General features: G+C 39.3%; 1 protein-coding gene across 2 annotated transcripts in view; it reads left to right on the top strand.

Moving 5' to 3' along the window:
• LOC131573339 (SLIT-ROBO Rho GTPase-activating protein 1) overlaps positions 1–20,184 on the top strand; it is a 139,711-nt gene that overhangs the window by 106,254 nt on the left and 13,273 nt on the right. Inside the window, exons 12-18 of one of the 2 annotated variants that reach the window (XM_058827210.1) lie at positions 11–44; positions 3,181–3,241; positions 3,402–3,479; positions 4,931–5,065; positions 14,828–14,933; positions 18,187–18,411; positions 19,506–19,585. In XM_058827210.1, coding sequence (XP_058683193.1) covers positions 11–44; positions 3,181–3,241; positions 3,402–3,479; positions 4,931–5,065; positions 14,828–14,933; positions 18,187–18,411; positions 19,506–19,585 — 719 coding nt within the window. The remainder of the gene's footprint in view (positions 1–10; positions 45–3,180; positions 3,242–3,401; positions 3,480–4,930; positions 5,066–14,827; positions 14,934–18,186; positions 18,412–19,505; positions 19,586–20,184) is intronic. The other variant, XM_058827209.1, reaches the window with a different exon arrangement.

Below are 20,184 nucleotides of genomic sequence, written 5' to 3'. Positions count from 1 at the left end.
ATGCTTCTAGCCGAGGCCGAAGGAACTCTCACACGAGACATCAGGTATAGTTCTGGTGACAAGAGCTCAGCCTCGCTCTCGGGTTGCATTCCTGCCTGGCTCAAAATAAGTTATTTCAAAGACCTAGAGGGAGAAGTTTGCATTAAGAAATGAGTGTACAAATATAGCAGGCAAAACTAAACCAGAGCAGAACTCTGGAGGGATTGTAGTCTTAAATGATGGATATTTTCTTACTCACTTTCAAAGATCCGCCCATCACAGTTTGTGCCTCTGGATGCTAGCGGACACACCTACAGGAAGGAAATCCTTAAAAAATTGTAGAAATGCATTTATAAATGCAGTGAATAAAATTTTTGACTGCAAGCTCTGTGAATTTGGTTTGAATGTTACGGGGATTTTTTTTTCTTGTTCAGTATAGCTATTGGCAAACATTTTGCAGAACAAGTTCTGTGTTCAGTACAGTGCTGATTTAGCTGTCTTTGAATTAAACTTTCAGTCATCCTCAGTACAACTAAAGGGAAAACTATTATTTTTATTTTTATTATTATTGTTACACATGAGGTGCCATGAAATGCAAAGACTTTGAGAAATCGTCACATGATGATCATGATCATGATCACATCATGAGCAGTTTCTTGCTTACGTTTCTTTCTTGAAACTAAGCAAGGAAACAGAAATTCTCACAATGAGGGCCCCTGGACTTGGGAAGGACAAAGCAAATCAGGAGAAATGGTACCCCATGATTTTTCCTCACAGAGACAAGGGTTATTACACATGGCAGTGTGGCTGACTGGGCTTACTTGCAAGTGAGGAGTCCTACATAATTGATCTTTCAAAAGGAAAGAGATCAAAAAAGCTGGTAGCCTTATGACAGATTTGCCAGTATGGGAGCTACGTTAGAACAGCATCTCTGCCCAAAGACCATGTCATTCCTGGTAGGGATGAGGCATTTTGACAAGCACAGCTAGTGGAATGCAGTATCAAGCCAAACTGCTTTTTGTTAGAGTTTTGCATCATAAGAAATTGCAGCTAGTCACAAACATACATTCACTGACTACACATATTGGATTAAATTCACAGTAGCAGTAGGGTCACTGCTGTTGACACTCACCAACACAGATTGTTACTTCAAATTATTTTCCTTTGATTAGAGCCAAAAGGCCAAGCTGTTAGTTTAGATTATTTCAGGGTATTACTTAAGTACAAAGTTTTGTCTGGTTCTGAACAGATTCTCAAAACCAAGTGTGAAAGGGAATTGAGTTTTGGGGTTTTTTTGTAATTTCTTACTGCAAACACTGTCTTTTCCTAGGCTTTACACTCTTTGCATGAACCAGTGTACTAACAGGAGATATAGGTGCATGTTGTGCATTTTTTCTAATTGCTTTTCTGGAGAGCCATGCTGCTCAGCATTGGTGAAGATGATGGTGTTCCTGGGTTTAACAACTGAAGTGTTCCAAGGGGTTTTTTATTTAGCTGTTACTCAACCATGACACAAGTCAAAGAGGAAATGCTAATCCAGCCATTACTGGTTCTTGGCTAGCCAGTCTTTTCTAGGTTTTAAATTAAAAGACAAACAAGCCACAATTTAAATAGCATAGTTAGTGATAACAGTCTTTTGTAAGCCCCACTAAAACAGCACAGAGTACATGTAAGATTAGGGGGTTAGGTTACCTCAGGAAGTGCAGTGTTTCATTGCTTAACTGTGTGTTATTTTTCAAACTTTTCAGTTGTATTTTTCTACTTGAGCTTAATTCATAAACTTCCCATTAGTATAGTTTAGCATGAAAACGAAGTAGTAATTTGTAAGAGGAAATGTGTAAACTGAGTTACAAGGGGCTTTTGAATTAATGATTTTATACTAAACTTCCAAATAAATTAGTCAATTCTCTGAGCTCTTACATATTGGAAATTCATTTGGAAAGAAAAATTGGAACAGCTTCCAAGACAAGAAATTCTAAAATTATTTACGAAGCAGTAGTTTCTGCAGCATAAGCACCAACTTTACCAAATAATTTTTAATTACATCATTTATGTCTTTAATCTATATTTGATAACTTGTGGTCACTAGTGTGCTTGGGTTAAAATACCCATTTTTTAAAGTTCCAAAACAAAAGGTTTCCAGTGGTTCTTTTGGAAAATAAGCAGTTTAAAGGAAAAAGACAAGTAACTTGCTAAAAATTAGTGTATAGTCATCTTCTCCCCCTCCCATCACAAATGCTTTTTATCCCTTTTTAAAACACTTCCATGTAACACAAAACATAGCTACAAACCTAGTGCTGTATCATTGCTGAGCTGAAGAGCTGTGATTCCTGAGCTCTGCCAGTGGCAGGTGGAGAGATACAGGCTGTGACCTCCCTTTCCCAGTAACCTTGTGCATAGAGACGAAGCAGCTGAACCACATGCTCGGCTCAAAGTAGCTGCAGTTCACCACTTGGGGATTACCAGCCCTTTAGAGCAGCCAGAAACAACATGCCAGGCCATCATCTGCCCCGTGGCAGGGCACACAAAGCAGCAGAGCCCACAGCAGTGCTCTCAGGAGGGACACATTGTGGTACCCCATGCAATGTCGTTTGGTGGCTCTGCTCCAAGAATGTTTCTGATAGTCCAGAAAATCCAGAAAAGCCTTGTAAGTTGTTTGTAATAAACTTCTTTTTACAAAAATAAAAACCCCTACAAAACGACAACAAAAAAAATTCACATTGAGGAATTGGGTCCTGTGTAATTAGGTCCGTGTAGGATTTTCTTCACCAGGAAAAGAAAGGTCAGTTAAATGGATGCAGAGGAATCATCTTCATCATGAATTATTATTCTTAATAATAATATTTTTAAAAGGCAAATTCACTGCTTTAACTCATTTTGCTTCAAAAATCTAAAATGCATGCATGAGCTTAGATGTCACATACAGTGTTAGCCAGATATGGTGACAGAGGTAGAGAACTGAATTCCCCAATTAAATGATTTTGAGAACCATAATCCTTTTCTTCACCTGTTCCTTTTCCTCTCTCCCTAAACGGGAAGAGAACTCTGTTAGAAGTGGGGGTTTTTTTTTGGGTGATTTTTTTGCCAGCACTGTATGTTCATCTAGATTGACCAAGAAAGTGCATTTTCACATTGAGGCCCTAGCAGGGAGGTTTCCTCTTTCTGATCTGCAGCTCACTCATTTTGCTCTTTTTTTGGCAGGATTCAGGGCAAGTCATTCCTCTTATTGTGGAAAGCTGTATCAGATTTATAAATTTATATGGTAAGCTCTGAAAAAAACTGTCATTTCACTACTGGCCTCACTTTTTTGTATATCTTTTACATTACTCATTTAGCACTACAGCTTTGTTTTTAAAGTACAGATTTAAAGTATCTTAAAAAATAAATTAATTTTTAACTACTGTGTCCCATCTTTTCTGCAGGTCTTCAGCATCAGGGAATTTTTAGAGTGTCTGGTTCCCAGGTGGAAGTCAATGATATTAAAAATTCATTTGAGAGAGGTAATTGGATTTTCATTTATTTGAGCACCTTAATATCTGACATCTAAAAATCTTTTAAATTCTAATTATTTTCTTGGCTGTTTAGACAGATTGTCTGTACTGTGTTTATGTTTTCCCCCATTATGTGCTAGGAGCTTGACGATTTTTCTCATTTAGTTTAGACAGGATATATGACTCTTCAATCAACTGTAAGCATAAGTTTTTTGTTAATGGTAAACTCCAAATAATAGTTTTTGTATATTTTATTTTAAAGATCATCAGAAAAGAAAGGTTTAATTTGATTCAAGAGTCTACTTAAGGAAATTAGAAAGTCCTGTTGCTTGATGTTCTGGAATACAAGTGCTCGACTTTCTGATCCCTCTGCCAAAGTTGCATGACAGTCCAGGAAAATGGGGGGTAAAAAAAATCGTCATTCCGTTTTTCATTCCCAAAGGAAACTTCAGCCCCAGAGGAGGAATTACATGAAAAATGCCAGGAAGTAAAACCAGCTTTTTCGATATCAGTGGCTTGCAACACCCAGCCTAGGATTGCTCTGCTAGGGAAACCAGGATCCAGCCGTCCTTCGACTGTATTAAAGCAGTACTTGTTACAATTTTTTTTAAACCTTGCATTCTTTTTTTCTTGAGTCTTAAAAGCTGGGTTATTTTAATTTCTAGGGAAAATTAAAATCTCTGCAGATCATCTGCTAATGACAAATACCTTGGAGCAAGAAGTCTTGTGACTAAAAGCATGAAAAAATACTTGCAGTATTTTACTCCCCAGTATTCGTTATATATATCTTGTTAAACCTGATCTTTTTTTTGACAAGACACGTGAAGCAGCTGTTTTCACTTGCTAAGTGAAGCCACATCCCTCTATTCTACAACTTTAAATCTGTTTATTCTTAACTCCTCCTCCTAGGTAGTGTTATCCTTGAAGATTCGTATATTTTAAAGTGTTTCAAAATAAAGATGAAGCCTTTAAAATGACATAAATAAAATATTGCAGTCATGGCTGAAGTTTCAGTTGGGTTTTCAACAAAATAGTTGCACATACTCCTGATGTTTTAACTTTTGAGAATGAAGACACATTTTCAGTTCAATGAATGATCTCTGTTTTAGTAGGGCTCCAAATAAAAGTCTGCAAAACCCTGTTCAATTGAGAGCATTTGGCTTTTTTATTTTGCTAACTGTAAATCACAGCATGTCCATAAATACCTAGCTGGAAGTTCAGGACCTAAGAGATCACTAGGTTATGTAATTTTAAGGAAGCTTTATTTAGGCTGCCCTTTTTTAGTTTAATCATAGCCTGGGATTTCTAAATCAGTGTTTATTATCTTACTTGAATGCTTGCATTGCCACCTCCCACACACTAAAAATAAAAACCCACCCAGAATGTCACTCACTTATAAAAATGTTCCATGCAAGAATGCTTCTGCATGTGTGCTTCATTCACTTTATTTACTTTTTAAGGTGAAAATCCTTTGGCAGATGACCAAAGTAACCATGACATTAACTCAGTTGCTGGAGTACTGAAGCTCTATTTCCGAGGGCTGGAAAATCCTGTCTTTCCTAAGGAAAGATTTAATGATCTTATTTCTTGTATCAGTAAGTAGAAATTTCTGTTTTTTTCTCAATAGAATTTTACTTTCAGATACACAGTATTAGCCTGAAAAAAAAGAGCTTACTTCACAGATTTTCCTGAGATTGTTTGCCCTGTGTAGCAGTTTGGCTCAGTTGTTAGTCATACTCACAGCTGTGGTTGTTCCCTTTTTCCACTGGGATTAATGTACAATTCATTGTTTAATAGGGCAGGAAGAATACCTTTTGGTATACAAGGGATGGTTAAATTTAAATGCATTATTTTCCTCTGTGCAGTGAGGCAGACAGAAGTACATGAAGTCATGAACATGCAAACAGATTGTGTTCCTTTCCAAGGGTTTCATGCCCCACAGCTTGGGGTCAGCACTGGTGAATAAGTAACAAACTGCTTAACGTTGTGTGATTCTGGACCTTTATTGTGCTCAGCTGAAAACCACTGTTCCAACCCAGAAAGCTCTTGGGTGCAGGGATGGAGGGGGACAGCTGAGTGTTGTCTGCTGGAGAGCCTGGTCTGCCTTCCTACACACAAGTTGTAATGCCTTGGAGGAGCGTCACCCGATCTGGGTGCTGCTGGTGCTCACAGCCAGCACACAGTGGGGCTGTAGTAATTTGGAAAGTTGCCTGTGGATGAGTGAATTGCTCTGACATGCACAAAACCTCTTCCAGTTCACTGACCCCTGCAGGTGTTGAGGGGTGAGGCCAAGCCAACCATCAGTAGACTTGCTGTTCCCTGTGGGCACAATGGTCAGAGGAGCTAGCTTTGAGGAAGAATTCCCTTTCTACCTTTCCTTTATAACTTGCCTCCTTCAACCAAATGGAGAAAGAGGCAGTTTCACAAGCAATGAGAGCCAGTCCTTTGGGATATTAATTAGATCAGGCTCTCTAAACAGTTATTTTGGCAGAGGTCTCAGCCCAGCAGGCAGGACCAGTTGATGGGTGCACAATGTCCCAGGCTGGCAATTAGATGTAGATTTTGGTTCCCTATCTGGGGGACACAGTGTGTGTGGTTTGCTTCCCACATAGGGAGGATTGCAGTAATTTCTCCTGGAGGTTACAAATATGTGGAACACTGTGACCACATCTGCGTGCAGTGTTTTGTGTTTAATTTTTTTTACAGAAAATGTTTGTAACATTTTTTATTTATTTAACATAAACTGTAACACAGTTTAGCAGTCTGATCCCTGATGCTGAGGGGAACGCTGTCATTTTTAAGAAGCATAATCCTGGTTCTGCTTCAGTTCAGCTTTAAATGACTGGGGTGCTACAGCCCAGAAAATCTCTGCAAGTCATAGAAATTGAAATCTAGAAAAGGATCATTTTGACTGAGTGATTTTCTGCATGACAGAGATGATAGAACTTTACCTAATAATCCTGTACCAGTTTCCATAACTTCTGGATGAATTAAAGCATATCTGCTGGAAAAAAATATTGATTTAGTGGCTTTGGTTGATAGAAAATCTTCCACATTCTTGGATAAGCTGTTCAAATGAAAAACCACTTTCATCATTAAACATTTGTACCAGATCTCTTTCTTAAAGTTTCTGCTGTCAGATTCTGCCCATTTGATCTCTTTATGTCTTCCTTATTTTGACTAAGCAGTAAGAAAAATCTAAACAGTGGTTCTTACATGTGAAGACATTACTGTAGTCTGCTGTGTTGAAGAGCTTTAAATACAATTGTAAACTAAATTGTAAAATGCCATGAAGGAGCGTTCAGTTTACAGAGATTATACAAGTGAATGCTCAGGAGATGCAAAGATACTTGCTCAAAAAAGCCTTTTAAATGTGTTCCAAGAAGAGGAACCTGGATGATTTCAAAGTTCTCATTCACTGTTGAGGGTGCTAAAGAGGGAATGTTTGGAAAGGAGGGGGTAGAAGTTCAGGGGACTGAGCAGATAGATGTATGTGGCAACTGCACAGGCCAGAGAGATTCAACAACTTTTCAGAGCATCACTGCCTGAGAGGGTTCCAGTTCAGGTATCCTGAAAAAAGTATTTATTTTGTTGTTAAGAACTTCAAGAAAAATATCTGTGAATACTAGATCCCTAGTGCTAGATCTTGTATTCCATAGAGAATGTTCCTAGTAGGCAATGAATTATTTTCTTGTGAAAGGGTTGGCAACCTTTTATTTAAATAATAGTGTCATCCAGAAGAATTGAAATCAGTAACAGCAATAGCCTAGAACAAAGTCACTGCTTTTCACAACATTTTAAAATGTTTATTGAGAAAGAGATGTTCCCATCTGATCTGGTTTAGACTGAGTATTCTCTGAGGGTGTCATAAATCTGGATTGTCATCTTTATGACAGTTTGTCAAAATAAGGTGTAATGACTGAGTAGTTCTGCAAGATTTGACTTCTGCTATTGCTGTTGTACAAGAAAGCAGAGGATTTTAGTCTGATAGTATGTTGTAACAGTCCGAGATCTGTTTTCTTACAGGTTTTGAGAGAAGCATGGGGGGACTGATTTTGTTGCTGGGTTTGGTTTTCATGAGATTATCATTTGGGGAATGCTGAAATGGCATATCAATGCCATTCAGCACAGGGAGGAGAGTTAAGTGTGGAGCAAGATGGGACAAAGGGGGTTTTCTCTTTGAGCACACCAGGGTCAATTTACTTTGTGTTGTCACAGTGAGGGGAGTTTGAATGAAGTATGAGGAAAGAAACAGCTCTTGTGCCTTGCACCCAGAGCCAACCCCAGAACTATATGCTGAGAACAAGGGGCCATGTGGCTGCATCTTCTGGTTATCTGAAAAGCCTGAGGTGGAGTATTTTTACAGCTGTGTACTATTCTGTGTGTTTTGTTGAATGATGCACCACTTCCAAGGAATAAGAACGCTTTGTTGGGAAAAAAAACAAAGCAAACATTTTGAAATACACTATGTAGCACCTACATGGTACATACTGTCACAAACTGCGAGTCTAAAGCAACATTTCCATTGCTGTATTTTAATGTTAACACTGTATATCTTGTAGAAAATAAAATCTTCCAGGCAAGATTTTTCCTTCATTTCAGACTTTGTATCAGTCATAGTTGCATTAGGTTTTTTTCTGTGCTTATATGGCCTCACGTATTATGTATCTTGGTCTTTCTGCTAATGGGAGCAGGGCCAGACTCCCTTTTTATGTGAGAACTTAGGTTACTGTAACTTCTTTAGATCACAATTACACAGATACAAAGAGTCCAGAAAACTTTAACATGTTTAATTAAGCTGTTTAAATACTCTTAATTTATATTGCATTCATGATCTGAAAAACAGTGAGGAAGGGAATAAACATTCTTTTCAAATTGTTTTTCAAAATAGATGACAATGTGTTTTTTTAATCGTTGGCAGAAATTGTTACAGAAGGGGAGAGGGAGAAAGCAAATTTTTAAAGTTAATGTTCACATAAAACTGTAACAGGGCAAGATGTCACACATTTTATATGGAAATGTAATGCTGCCAGTGAAAAACCCCTTGAAACTGAAGTACTTAGTTATGGATGTCGGGCATATTTGAGGCTACAGCTGCAAAATGAACCTTTCCTCAGTACAGCCACTGAGAAATTCCTTTACATTTATGCATATATTTCCAAATGAAATAGAGCATTGTGAGTTAATGCTTTCCATTTTGTAAATACAGTGGAAACAATGTGAAATTACTGTGATTTTTGGGGCAATTTGTATTAATTACACTCATGAGAACAGTGTTACTCTGTTTGGGCTTATGATCTAATTTAGATAAAATTTGGGCCAAGTTATATGCACTGGCCCAGAGCAAGCATGAAAGGTAGAACTGAGCATAAAGAATCCATCTGATTATAGGCCATAATTGTTTATTCTCATTGTAAAGAGTGGCTACTCTTGGTCCCAGCAGCATTCTGTAATCCAGAGGACAATCCACGGTTGGGGTGGGAAGGTGGGAAGAAGGAGAGTCGCAGTGTACTTCTTTCTGCCCCTTTGTAGAAACAGATTGGGCCAAAGACAAGAAAAGTGTTGGTAGCAGGGGCTACATGGAGGCAAAAGGTGCAGAAGCTGAGCTCAGTAGGGCTGGCTGTAATTCACTTCACTTCTGGGGGACTGCAGTTTCTCTCCTTGTGTGAGCTCTTACACAGATGGCTTACTGAAGCCCACATTTACATAGATAGCTGTGCCATGTAGCAGCAGACACACCTCAGCTATTCAGACTGCTTAACATCCACACAGAGCATTACAGTTCTTCATTGTTTTATCTCCCTTGCTTTTAATTTCATGGACAAAAATGGCAAGATGAATGAAGACTTAGATCTTTTTTCCTTCTGATTTTTGTCATTTTAGTCCCTTGCTACCAGCAGTGCCTCTTTACCTAAAGAAATAAATGTTATGAAAGAAAATTATTTTACTGCTTTTCCAGACTATTGCCCATTACTTAAAAAGTAAAAAACTATTCTGAATCGTCAACTCTTCATGAAAAGGTTTCAACAAAATAGGAAGTATTTTCTTCCCTGAGTGACAGTGGAGACTGCTGGGTTTGTCCTCCTGTAATGCCTCCTTAAATAGATCTGAAAGAGCTATAAGAGGCATTGCTGAGTTAATATATACGGATCTTTGAGCTGGATTGGACTCATCTACCAAAATGAAAAGAGGCACAAATTGTTAACTTCAGCACTACTACATATTCATGTAGATAACTTGTCAGCTGCAAATTGACCATAAAAATTACATCTGCAAGTGTAACTCAGTCCCATTTGACATTCACAGGGTGTGTAAAATATGCATTAGGCATTCACTCTGTTAGTAGTCGGCACCACACCAAGTGGAAATAGCAAGTAACCCCCACAAAGAGATACTAGATTGGATTTTATCCTTCAAAGCCGTGATCCTAAAGTAGAAAGACATCTTACATTGCCATTGTTTGCTTCCTCCTTTGTGCTGCTGTTGCTTGTGAAATATGCTTACCTTCCACAGCGCCAGGTGTTAGTTGTAACACAATTCATTAGTTGCTGACACCAGGTTTCTCCTTCCATATGTTTTGATCAATAGTATCTTCCCTTTGCCAAATGTTTGCAGTCCTGTTGTTCATACTGAGATTGGCCCATGGAGGCTGGCTGTTAAGAGAAGCTGGTCAAACATTTGCAATCCAGAACTGATATTTCTGAGCTCTGCCTGCTCCCTGGCTGTACCTTCTCAGTTAGAAAACCGTGTCTCACCTCCAGTGCAGGAGAGGCCATGTGCATGACCAAGTACAGTGCTTCCTTCCCTTCTGCAGATTAAAAAAACAGAGTAGTAAGCAGCTGTCCAGTTGGCCCAAAATTCTTTAGAAACCACCAGCAATTACTGTCTTGCAAAAGACTTGTATTCTGCATCACTGCATCTATATATTTGAGTATATTGTCTATTATGTGCTCCACTACCTCAGAGTTATTGTTTAATTAAACGTTAATTTACATTTCCCTGATGTTATTTGGGATGAATATACTCCTATTTTCATTTCTTATTTAGTTTTTGTTTATGTTTGGGGGCTTTTGTTAGTAGTTGTGTTTTCTCCCTTCTCAGGTTTCCTTGACTTTTCTGTGGTAGATTGTTCACTTCTGATCTGTTTCACTTTAGTTACCTTTGCAAAAACCTCATCATGAGTTACCAGGTGGTTAAAACTGTTATTTATGCTGGAAAAGTAGAGTCTCATTGTTTCTGTATGTCTCTACAGTAAGTGAAGGTGCCTCTCCAGAAGAGGTTCCAATGTTCTTGGAGAATGAAGATCACACTTTTCAAGGCTTGAGTGCCTACGATTTATGTCTATCTCATGCAATTGAGAACCAGTCCTTACCATGTGGCTGACAGGGAGGCAGCTAGCTGATAAATATATGCAATGACATTAATCTCATCTGGATTCATTCATCCAGATCAAGGACAAGGAGGGTTTGCAGAGTAAGTCCATGTGAGATCAGTAAATAAAATCTTTTCCAAGAGCAATGCAGGATTGCACCTCAACAGATTTTCTTGTGGAGCTTGTGATCTGCCTTTTTGGGGGATTTTATGAACAAGTTGAACAGACATCTCTCAGAGGGGATTAAAGTGAAGTTAGAGGCTAAGATTGTAGACTTAAATGAACTACAAGTTCTCTGTTTTTCATTTTTTGTAGTAACTGGTGGAGACTTCTTAGAACCAAAACACCTCAGAAACTTAAATGCCTAGATAATGTTATGGATACACAGAAAATCAAATTCCTTATATTATTAGGATACTTTGTTCCACTCTTGTCTGATGAAAATACATTAATAGTTGTGGGCTCAGGTGTCTGGCTCTTCCACAAAGTGCTATAGTCATGAAACTCCAGAAGCTGGCTCCTTCCCCTCTTGTTTCACCCTAGGAAATCTCCTGTGCTCTGCTTTGACAGAAACTCAGTGTCCCCACAACAAACAGCTTCTCATGAAGCAAACTCTCCTGCTTGTGGGTTTGACCCCATGGCAGAGATGGGTCTGGAAGGCAGATGTGTCAGACCAGAGCTCCAAAAGTTTTGCTTTGATCTGAGAACTGGGAACTAGAAAATAATAACCATTTCACTGTGTGATATTTGCTTGACATTAGTCTTGATTTGTAGTTGATATTCCTGTGTCCTTCATAGAGATCTCTCTTCCCTGTCTCTCTGAACAGTCAGAAAAAATACATTCATTCTCAGTGTGTTTGGCCTTGCCAGAGGCTTGTCCTCTTGCTTGTCTTTGGGAATATGAGTCTCATCATATCATTAGAGTAATGAACCAGTTTTCAAATCCCCTGATTTCTGTTTCAGCTTGGCAGTTAAATTGCCTTACCAGGACAAATCATGTAATATCAAGCATTTCTGTTTTCTTAGCTGAGAAATGGGTAATACCTCACCAGGCAGTCAGGTAAAAAAATCAGACTAATGAAAAGAGTGTCTCCAACAAAAGTGCTGTGAGAGGGGAGATGTGTTCTTTTTCTCCAGTGCTTTCTCCAGCATTGATCTCGCCAGTATTTCTGTGCAGCAGCGAGCTTCTAGTTCGGATGGCCCTTCTGCCCTGAGGCTCTCTTTTGCAAAGCCAGTGGAGGCAAAGCATTGCCTTAGCTTTCCTATGCATGGGAAGCAGCAGAGCTGCAAATTCTTTCTCCCTGCATGTAAAAAGATTGCTCTGTATTCATTCCATCTTTCCTAAGTACCCAAACACTAGTGTACTGCATACACTCAAGCAACGATGAAACTCAGCTCCACATTTAAAAGCAGCATGCAAATACATTACATCGTTACCTAGCTCCTTTAAAGCAAATCAGTGCTGGAAAATAAAAGCCTCTTGAAATTATGTGGAAAGCACATAAATTTGCCACTTGACAGTAGTTTGGATTTTCAATAAAGGGACTTTCATGGAAACTGGGTCTGGGTTACCAGGAAAGTACTGGAAGCACATCTCATTCAAGCACGTATGGCTTGTAACAGCTTCAGCATGGAGTTCAGGTCACTTCTAGTACCTAGTACTGATCATGCTCCTGGTAGGACAGCTGGGATAGTTCAACACATGACTACACAGCCAGAATCTCTGTACCTACTCTGCCATCTCTGCGCTGCCTACTGGGACTGGTTACTAACTCATGCATCCTGTCAAACTTGTCTAGGAATTGCTTGGAAGAATTGTAGTTGGCAGGGACCACAAGCACACTGGAGAGTGTGATAGCTACTGAGTAGTACTTGCCTGCCTGGATGTCCTATCCTGGTTTAGCTCGCTAGTTTAGACAGAGCTATTGCAGCCATACGGGCACCACACTGCTGGAAGGAGCTGCTGAACCCAAGCTGGGGTCCCAGCCCGGTGCATTTCTCAGGTCTGATTTGAATTCAGCAATGACTGAACCTGGCCCAGGGCCAGTCTCCAGAGTTGTCTGGAGGAGGCAGGACTGTTGCACAAGACATTAGCCACAGGCTGTAGTGCAGAAAGCAAGTCCTGATGTTGCATCAAAAGTCCCCTCCAGCTTCCCACATGCAGCACAGTGCTGCTGAAGCAGGAGCATTGAAGGATGCACTGGAATGAGAAAGGAGAGTTGTGGTTGCTCTGTGGATCCTCTCTGTGTAGGCAGTGCCCGGACTTAGCATGTCTCTGCCATGGACACCAGTTCTTAACCAGTAACCAGAAATACTTCTTAACTCATGCAGTCCGTGTTTACAAGAAACATAAAAATAATTTTCAGGTCCCATGCTCCACTTGAGACGTCTTGAACTGATTTCCAGCTAGTGTTTGGGTTCAGAATGACTCATTAGATTATAAATTATACAGCTTGTCAGCAGTCCTTTTTTCTACCAGCCCTGCAGCAGCTCACCAGGGACACTGTCCAACCTTCAGGGTCTCTGCTGGTGAATAGGTTTTTACTTCTTGCCAGAGTTTTGCTATTCTGCTCCTGCAGTAGATACCATAATACAAATGGACTTCCTTCATGGCAGCAGTGCTAGGCTGTTGTCCTTCTGCAGAAACTCTGGTGGAATCCAGTTTGACCCCATTCCAGAATCCTTTGTTCCCAGCACACTAGTGGTGCTGACCCAGTGGAATCTCCTGTGAATGCTGATGTGGGAGCAGATCTCACACCCTTTTACTGCACTGGCATTTCCTAATGAACTATAACCCTGCTAGGTTGCAAACAAAGGTCTTGCTGCCAGCATGCTCTTCTAATGCTTAGTTTTTAATACCAAAATAACAATTGCTAGATACCAGTTTTCTTCTAAGAAATGTAAGTCAACACAGATTTTGCATCTACAAATAAATACTGAAATAGCCATACCAAAGAGCACATAAGTAATACACACCAGTAATTCTGTTTACACTTAACCACATTTTTACTTAAGTAATTATTCTAATTGTGGACTCCTAAATACCACATTTTGTGGTACAATTGGCTTTTCAGCTATTGGAATTAGCTCCTGTTTCTGATTTTCGAATTTTTTAATATCCACTTCAGTGCCACTGGACAGGATTTCTCATCTTAGTCTGCTAAGATTTCCCCTAGATGTTGTTAATTGCAGCATACTTTCTTGGCTCATAGCAAGCTCAAGCATCACTGAAATTTGAGGTTGTTTCCAAGTGTTATTTATTGTGGACTTGGAAAACACACTGAATTAAAAACCAGGATACTGTTTATTCTGAAAAAAAGCTCATTTTATCCCAGCATTGCCCCACATGCAGCCACATAGCCTTTCTGACCAACATAGAAGGTAGTGCATCCTACAAGACATATTACTAATGAAGCTTTTATCAGATGATTTTTCCCACTTCAGAAGAATTTCCATGGATTGCTATAAAATCATTTGAGAAGAATGCAGTCTTTGTGTTTCTTGGCTCCATACCAAAAAAAAATAAGGCCTTTCTCCTATTTTGCCACTAAGAGACTTAGAGGTGGATATTTGATTAAGAAAACTTGCTAGAGTCACCAAATCGGTGATTGGATTATATATCTGATATGAACATTTAAATAAAGAGAATGCATCTGTATTTAAAAGGAATGGGCAGCATCGTTCTTTGGTTCCTTCAGGTTATTTATGTACTGGTTTTGTGGTTTTGTGAGCTGTCAAGCTCAGCAAGTGGCCAGTGTTTGACTTAGACAGATTTTATCTTTAAAAACTGTTACTTCTAAGCTGTGTGGTTTTAATGAGAGGGGGAAGAACTTCTAGATCTCATTTTTCTAATAGGCCAAAATTAGACAATACTGACTTAGAGGCATGTGATGATAAAGAGTCAAAGTAAATTGAGCAAATTGATTGAATGCTCTTTTGGACAATCATATACAAGGGAACATAAAATACTTTTTTCTGTTTGCAGGAATAGACAATCTCTATGAGAGGGCTCTTCACATCCGCAAACTCCTCCTTACTTTGCCCAGGTCGGTCCTTATAGTGATGAGATACCTCTTCGCCTTCCTCAATCAGTAAGTATTTACCCCAGGTGCTGCATCTTTATCTGCCTTCCTTTGCTACTGTGAAAGTTCTTTGGGTTTACTCATACCCTATGTAGATTTCACATTTAAGCTCCATTTAACACAAAAGATGATCTTCTACTTGGCAGTGAAAATAGAATGAAAATGCTGGAGTCCATTGAAATTAAAATTCCATTTGTCCAAAACTGAAGACAGATTAAGGTGTTGTCTGAAATGGGGAGTGCAGTCTACAGCATTAAAGCTGGCAACAAAATAGGCCAATAAGAAAAATAACAAATACAAACTGTAGCTACATTGAAACTAGTTTTTGCAATTTAAAAATGCATTTCTTTTCCTTATCAAGCTGATTTCTCCTGATAGGAAAAAAAACCCAGTATATTCAAGCAACACAGGCCCTACAAGCTACCTGTTTGATGCTAGGCACTGCCAGGGTGAGACTTTGTCTCGCTGCTTCTGTTTTCTGATAACAGGAGTATGAGTATAGAGAACACACATCCCCTGTGTATCCTTTGATGTAGAGCAGCTTGGTTCTCACATTGCAAAACACAGCCTGGAAGGAAGATTGTGTGAGGGGGAAAATGGTGTTCATGTCTTCATCATCCCAAAAAAAACCAACTTCTTTCTGTAAGAGAAAATAAAATGCAGGTTGGGCAATGAACTCTGTTTCTCCTTCCAGTCCTTCATGGCCCTCTCTGGTTTTGCTGACCCCAGTGGTTTCACAGAAAATTTTGGTTGTGTGCACTTTGCCCTGATTCTAACTTTTCTCTTTCTACTTTCAAGTTGTCTGTTTCCTGTTATATCTGTTTTCATATCACCTTTTTCCTCTTTTTTCCTACATTTGCCCTTTGCTGATTCATTCTGTCTTTGTGACCTTCCCCATTTAATCCAGCCTGTCTGTTCCTATAGAAACAGGGTATATTGCAGCCAGGTTATTTGTTCATGCCTGTAGTCACAGCTGTTCCTGTTTCCTTTCTTCTAGCAATTTCTGAACCACTTTCAAGCAGTATATAAGAGAGGGGCAGAGATCTAAAGTTTTATGAAAGCAGCCATTCATTTGAAACCGAATCCATCCCCCAAAAATGACACCATGTAAATGTCTTAAAAGCTTACATCACAGCTTCTCCTCTGCAGAGGACATACAGATCAACCAGAGCTATATGGGTTGTACTTGTTATGTGGTCATGTTAGCTACATCTGTGCTCTCCACAGGAATGCAGTTTGGAAAGCAGATTGAATACCTTACTGCCTCCAAATTGGTCCTGGTGCATCCACAGGAAAAATATTCCCATTATTTGACTTTCTGCAAATCCCATTCTGCTTTTTGCATACGCAGTTATTCCTGTTTGGCCACATGAAGTCATCAGGTCTCATGGCAGACCTAATCTGGTGTAGCCTCCTGCTCAAAGCTCCAAAGTCAGATCAAGTTGCTCAAGGCTTTGGCCAGTCAAGAACCTCAAATGGCAGCAACTCCACAGACTCTCCAAGCAGTCAGTCCCAGTACTTGGTCACTCTTAAAAAATAAAGTAAAATAAAAGTAAAGAATTTTTTTCCTACTTTCATTGGAATATCCCTTGCTGTGTCTATTGCCTCTCATCTCTTTGCACCTGTGTCTGTCTTGCTCTTGTTTATAATCTTATATATAGTAGATTGAAGCTAAATTCTCCAGTAACCTCATCTAAAGGCTGAACAAACCCAGTTCTCTCTGCTTTAGATTAAAATTCATAATGCTTTAGCTCGCCATCTATCTCCGTAGTTGTTCTTTTCTGGGCTTGTACCAGTTTGATAGTCTCTCAAAACTAGCCACAGAACCTCATGTGCAACTTCACAAGCATCAGCTGAAAAAGGAATAATAAATTCCTGTAACCTGCTGGCTTTTCTCTTCCTAATATAACCACAAATGCTGTGGAACAACTTCCATCCCATGGGCAGGACTTTGTATTCATCCTTGTTGAATTCCCATTTCTCTGTTCCTCCATCTTATCAAGGTCCTTCTAAATGGTAGCCCTGTGTCTGACCTTTGGCACATTTCCTACCCCCTTCCCAGCATGGCATAATCTGTAAGTTGGCTGAATGTGCGCTCCATCTGGAGATGCCAAACAGTACCAGCCTTGCTATTGAGCCCTGAGGAGCACTGCACATTTACTGCCATCAGCAGAACTTCACTCTATCACATGATAGTTACAATCTTTCTTTTACAGTTTCACATGTATAAAGTCTGAACCACCTGATAAATCAGAAGAACAAGATGTCTCCAATTAACGCACGGGACAAGATAGTAAAATCATGGCATAAGAAAGGGGCAGACATGATTCATTTTAATAGCTAGTTATGAGGGTAGTCATTTTGAAGGTTTGCCTCATGCATACATATTGTTTATACATGGGAAGCTCTCTAAAATTCCCTTTCTAGAGGGAGCATGGTGTTGTATTTGAGCACAACCAGACATCAGAATTCCTAGGCTGCTTCAGAGTGAGTGCGGAACAACATAGTATAGGGCATCCAGCACTTCCGGTTCTGCTTGACTGGCCCCGCACAGAGCCATTCAAAAGCCAGCTTTTCCACTAAAAATGCTAATGCTTTTAAACAAGGGAATAGATTTCAACTTCTCATTCAAAATTGAAAACTAGTAACATTGCATTTTCTGAAAGAAAGGAGAGCTTGCAAAAGTTGATTAATAAGAACAATGAAAGCCTTTTGTTTGGACACTTCCATGATGAAACTATTGTGGAAGTTTGTGGGCAGAAGGTGCTTAGGAATTGTAGGCTGTATGATAAAAACAGAAACCAAAAGTCACAAGAGCCCTTGCAAGATCCAGGAACTTAGTTGCCTTCAGGAAACAATTCAGTGTGCCTAAGTTGTGTAGCCAGCTATTGAAAGAGATGCACTGAGGTCCAATGAGAAATATATACCCACTATGCATCCAGTTCACTTGGAGCACTGATGAGATAGAAGCAGCAGCAGTTGATGCTAGCCCATTAAGTCAGCGTACATTCAACGTGGTAGCATGGAACATGTACATATGCATAAATATATATGTGGTAGAAACTCACTTTATAGTGTATATAACCCATTATAACGAAAACGAAAAAACGAAATCTCGTTTTTTTTGTTCCGTTACTTTATGTGATTGTCAATGACAACAGGAAATCTCTAAGTTGTGATTAAAAAAAGTTTTCTACAGTTTTTAGAATAAGGTTAGTCACAGTGGAAAAGTCAATTTTTACTGATTTTTCTGTTATAACAGCCTTTCACAGTACAGTGATGAAAACATGATGGATCCATACAACTTGGCCATTTGTTTTGGGCCAACCCTGATGCCTGTTCCAGACATACAAGACCAGGTGTCTTGTCAGGCACATGTGAATGAGATAATCAAAACCATCATCATCCATCATGAGGCTATTTTTCCAGATGTCAAGGAACTTGATGGACCAGTGTATGAAAAATGCATGGCTGGAGATGACTATTGGTAAGTCAGAATCCTGTCTCCTAAACAAAATCATTAGGCTGGTTATCTGGATAACTCCCGTGGTACAGAATTCCTTTTGCACACAATATAAGTATGAAAATAAATGAGAAGAGCATTTAGGTCCACACAATAAAGTGTTAGGTATAAAAAAGTGAAGCAAAGGCAATTATGATGAGGTTTCCTACAACATTTTGTGGAGGGAGCTGCTTTGTGTTCAGCCAGACAGAAGTAGAATTCCGGGTGTACAGAGCATGCAGGCAGGTAGGAAATTGTTTCTTTGGCTGTGAACTACCTTATCAAATTTCAGCCTGTGATACCTGCTCCTTTTCTTTGTTGTGCTCTAACTGGGCAGGTAGCTGAACACCACACAGCCACTCACTCACTTTCCCCACAATGGGATAGGGGAGACAGTTGGGAAAAAAAAAGTAAAATTCATGTGTTGAAATGCAGACAGTTTAATAGGACACAAAAGAAAGGCCAAATAACAATAATTAAGATATGCAAAACAAGGGATGCACAGTGCAGTTGCTCACCATCATTGACAGGTGCCCAGTCAGTGCCCAAGCAGCAGCCCCTGACCAGCTTTGTCCCCGGTTTTTATACTGAGCATAACACCACATGATCTGGAATATCCATTTGGGGTCAGATGGCCTGGCTGTGTCTCCTTCCAGCTTCTTGTGTCCCCCAGTCTACTTGCAAGTGGGGTGAGGTGTTCAGTGTAAACACTGCTCAGAAGCACCTTAAACATCAGTGTGTTATCAACATTATTCTCATCCTAAATACAAAACACAGCACTGTACCAGCTACTTGGATGAAAATTTACTCTATCCCAGCCAAAACCAGGACACACCCTTGACAACAAATGCACAGTCATTTTAAGGAATCAAATGTTCTGAGAGCTTCTTAATGTCTGAATTTTGTTTCAAGGAAACATATAGGCTTCTTTATTAATTATGTATTCATAGCATGCTAGGATAATTATGTTGCACATAACTTTGTAACATTTTAAGAATAATTTTAAATAATCTCATGGAAGTGATGTATTTTTGATGTATGTGGTTCCTCTCTCTGCTCAACCTTCTTCTTGCCTGCAGTGACAGCCCATACAGTGAACATGGTACATTAGAGGAAGTGGACCAGGATGCCAGCACAGAGCCCCACACCAGTGAAGATGGTGAGTCTGTTACTTTACTGTGCCTTTGATGGGGGTAAGTTCTACAGGTGTTCCAGGCAGGAGATCTTCTTCCTTTCTTAATTATGTCTTATTTGAAAGAAGGAAATTTCAGTCCTGGTGTTCTGTAGCAAATCTTTAATCTCTATTTGTGTGCTTTTGCACTTTTGATTCATCTGTGTTTGACCAGCTGTTTCCTTGTTCTCTCCTGATTTGCCCAGTCACAGGAAGGGCAAGAGAGAAACTATTTCAGTCAGCACATAATATTTTCTGAAATAATATTACATATTTAGTGACTCTTTCATCTACAAAAACTAAACTTTTCAAAAGTGTGCCCTTAAATATTGCAGCTAGAGGATATTTGCCAATTAGGCTCTATTTTTAAATGAATTTAAAAGCTGCTCTCTCCAAAGTATTTATAACAACTGAAAATCATGTGTGTACCCCTCACAGTGAAACTTTTGAACACTAGTAACTTTCTCTAAATATCAATCACATATACTTCTGGGTATGAGACATATCCATTAAAAACTTGAAGCAACGCTGTTATATTAATTCTTTTTATCCATGTCATAAATGTGTATTCGACACATTTATGTCTT

This window comes from Poecile atricapillus, chromosome Z (genome assembly GCF_030490865.1).
Source record: "Poecile atricapillus isolate bPoeAtr1 chromosome Z, bPoeAtr1.hap1, whole genome shotgun sequence".
In the NCBI taxonomy this organism is placed as follows: domain Eukaryota; kingdom Metazoa; phylum Chordata; class Aves; order Passeriformes; family Paridae; genus Poecile; species Poecile atricapillus.
This window is presented reverse-complemented; position numbering and strand designations above follow the sequence as displayed.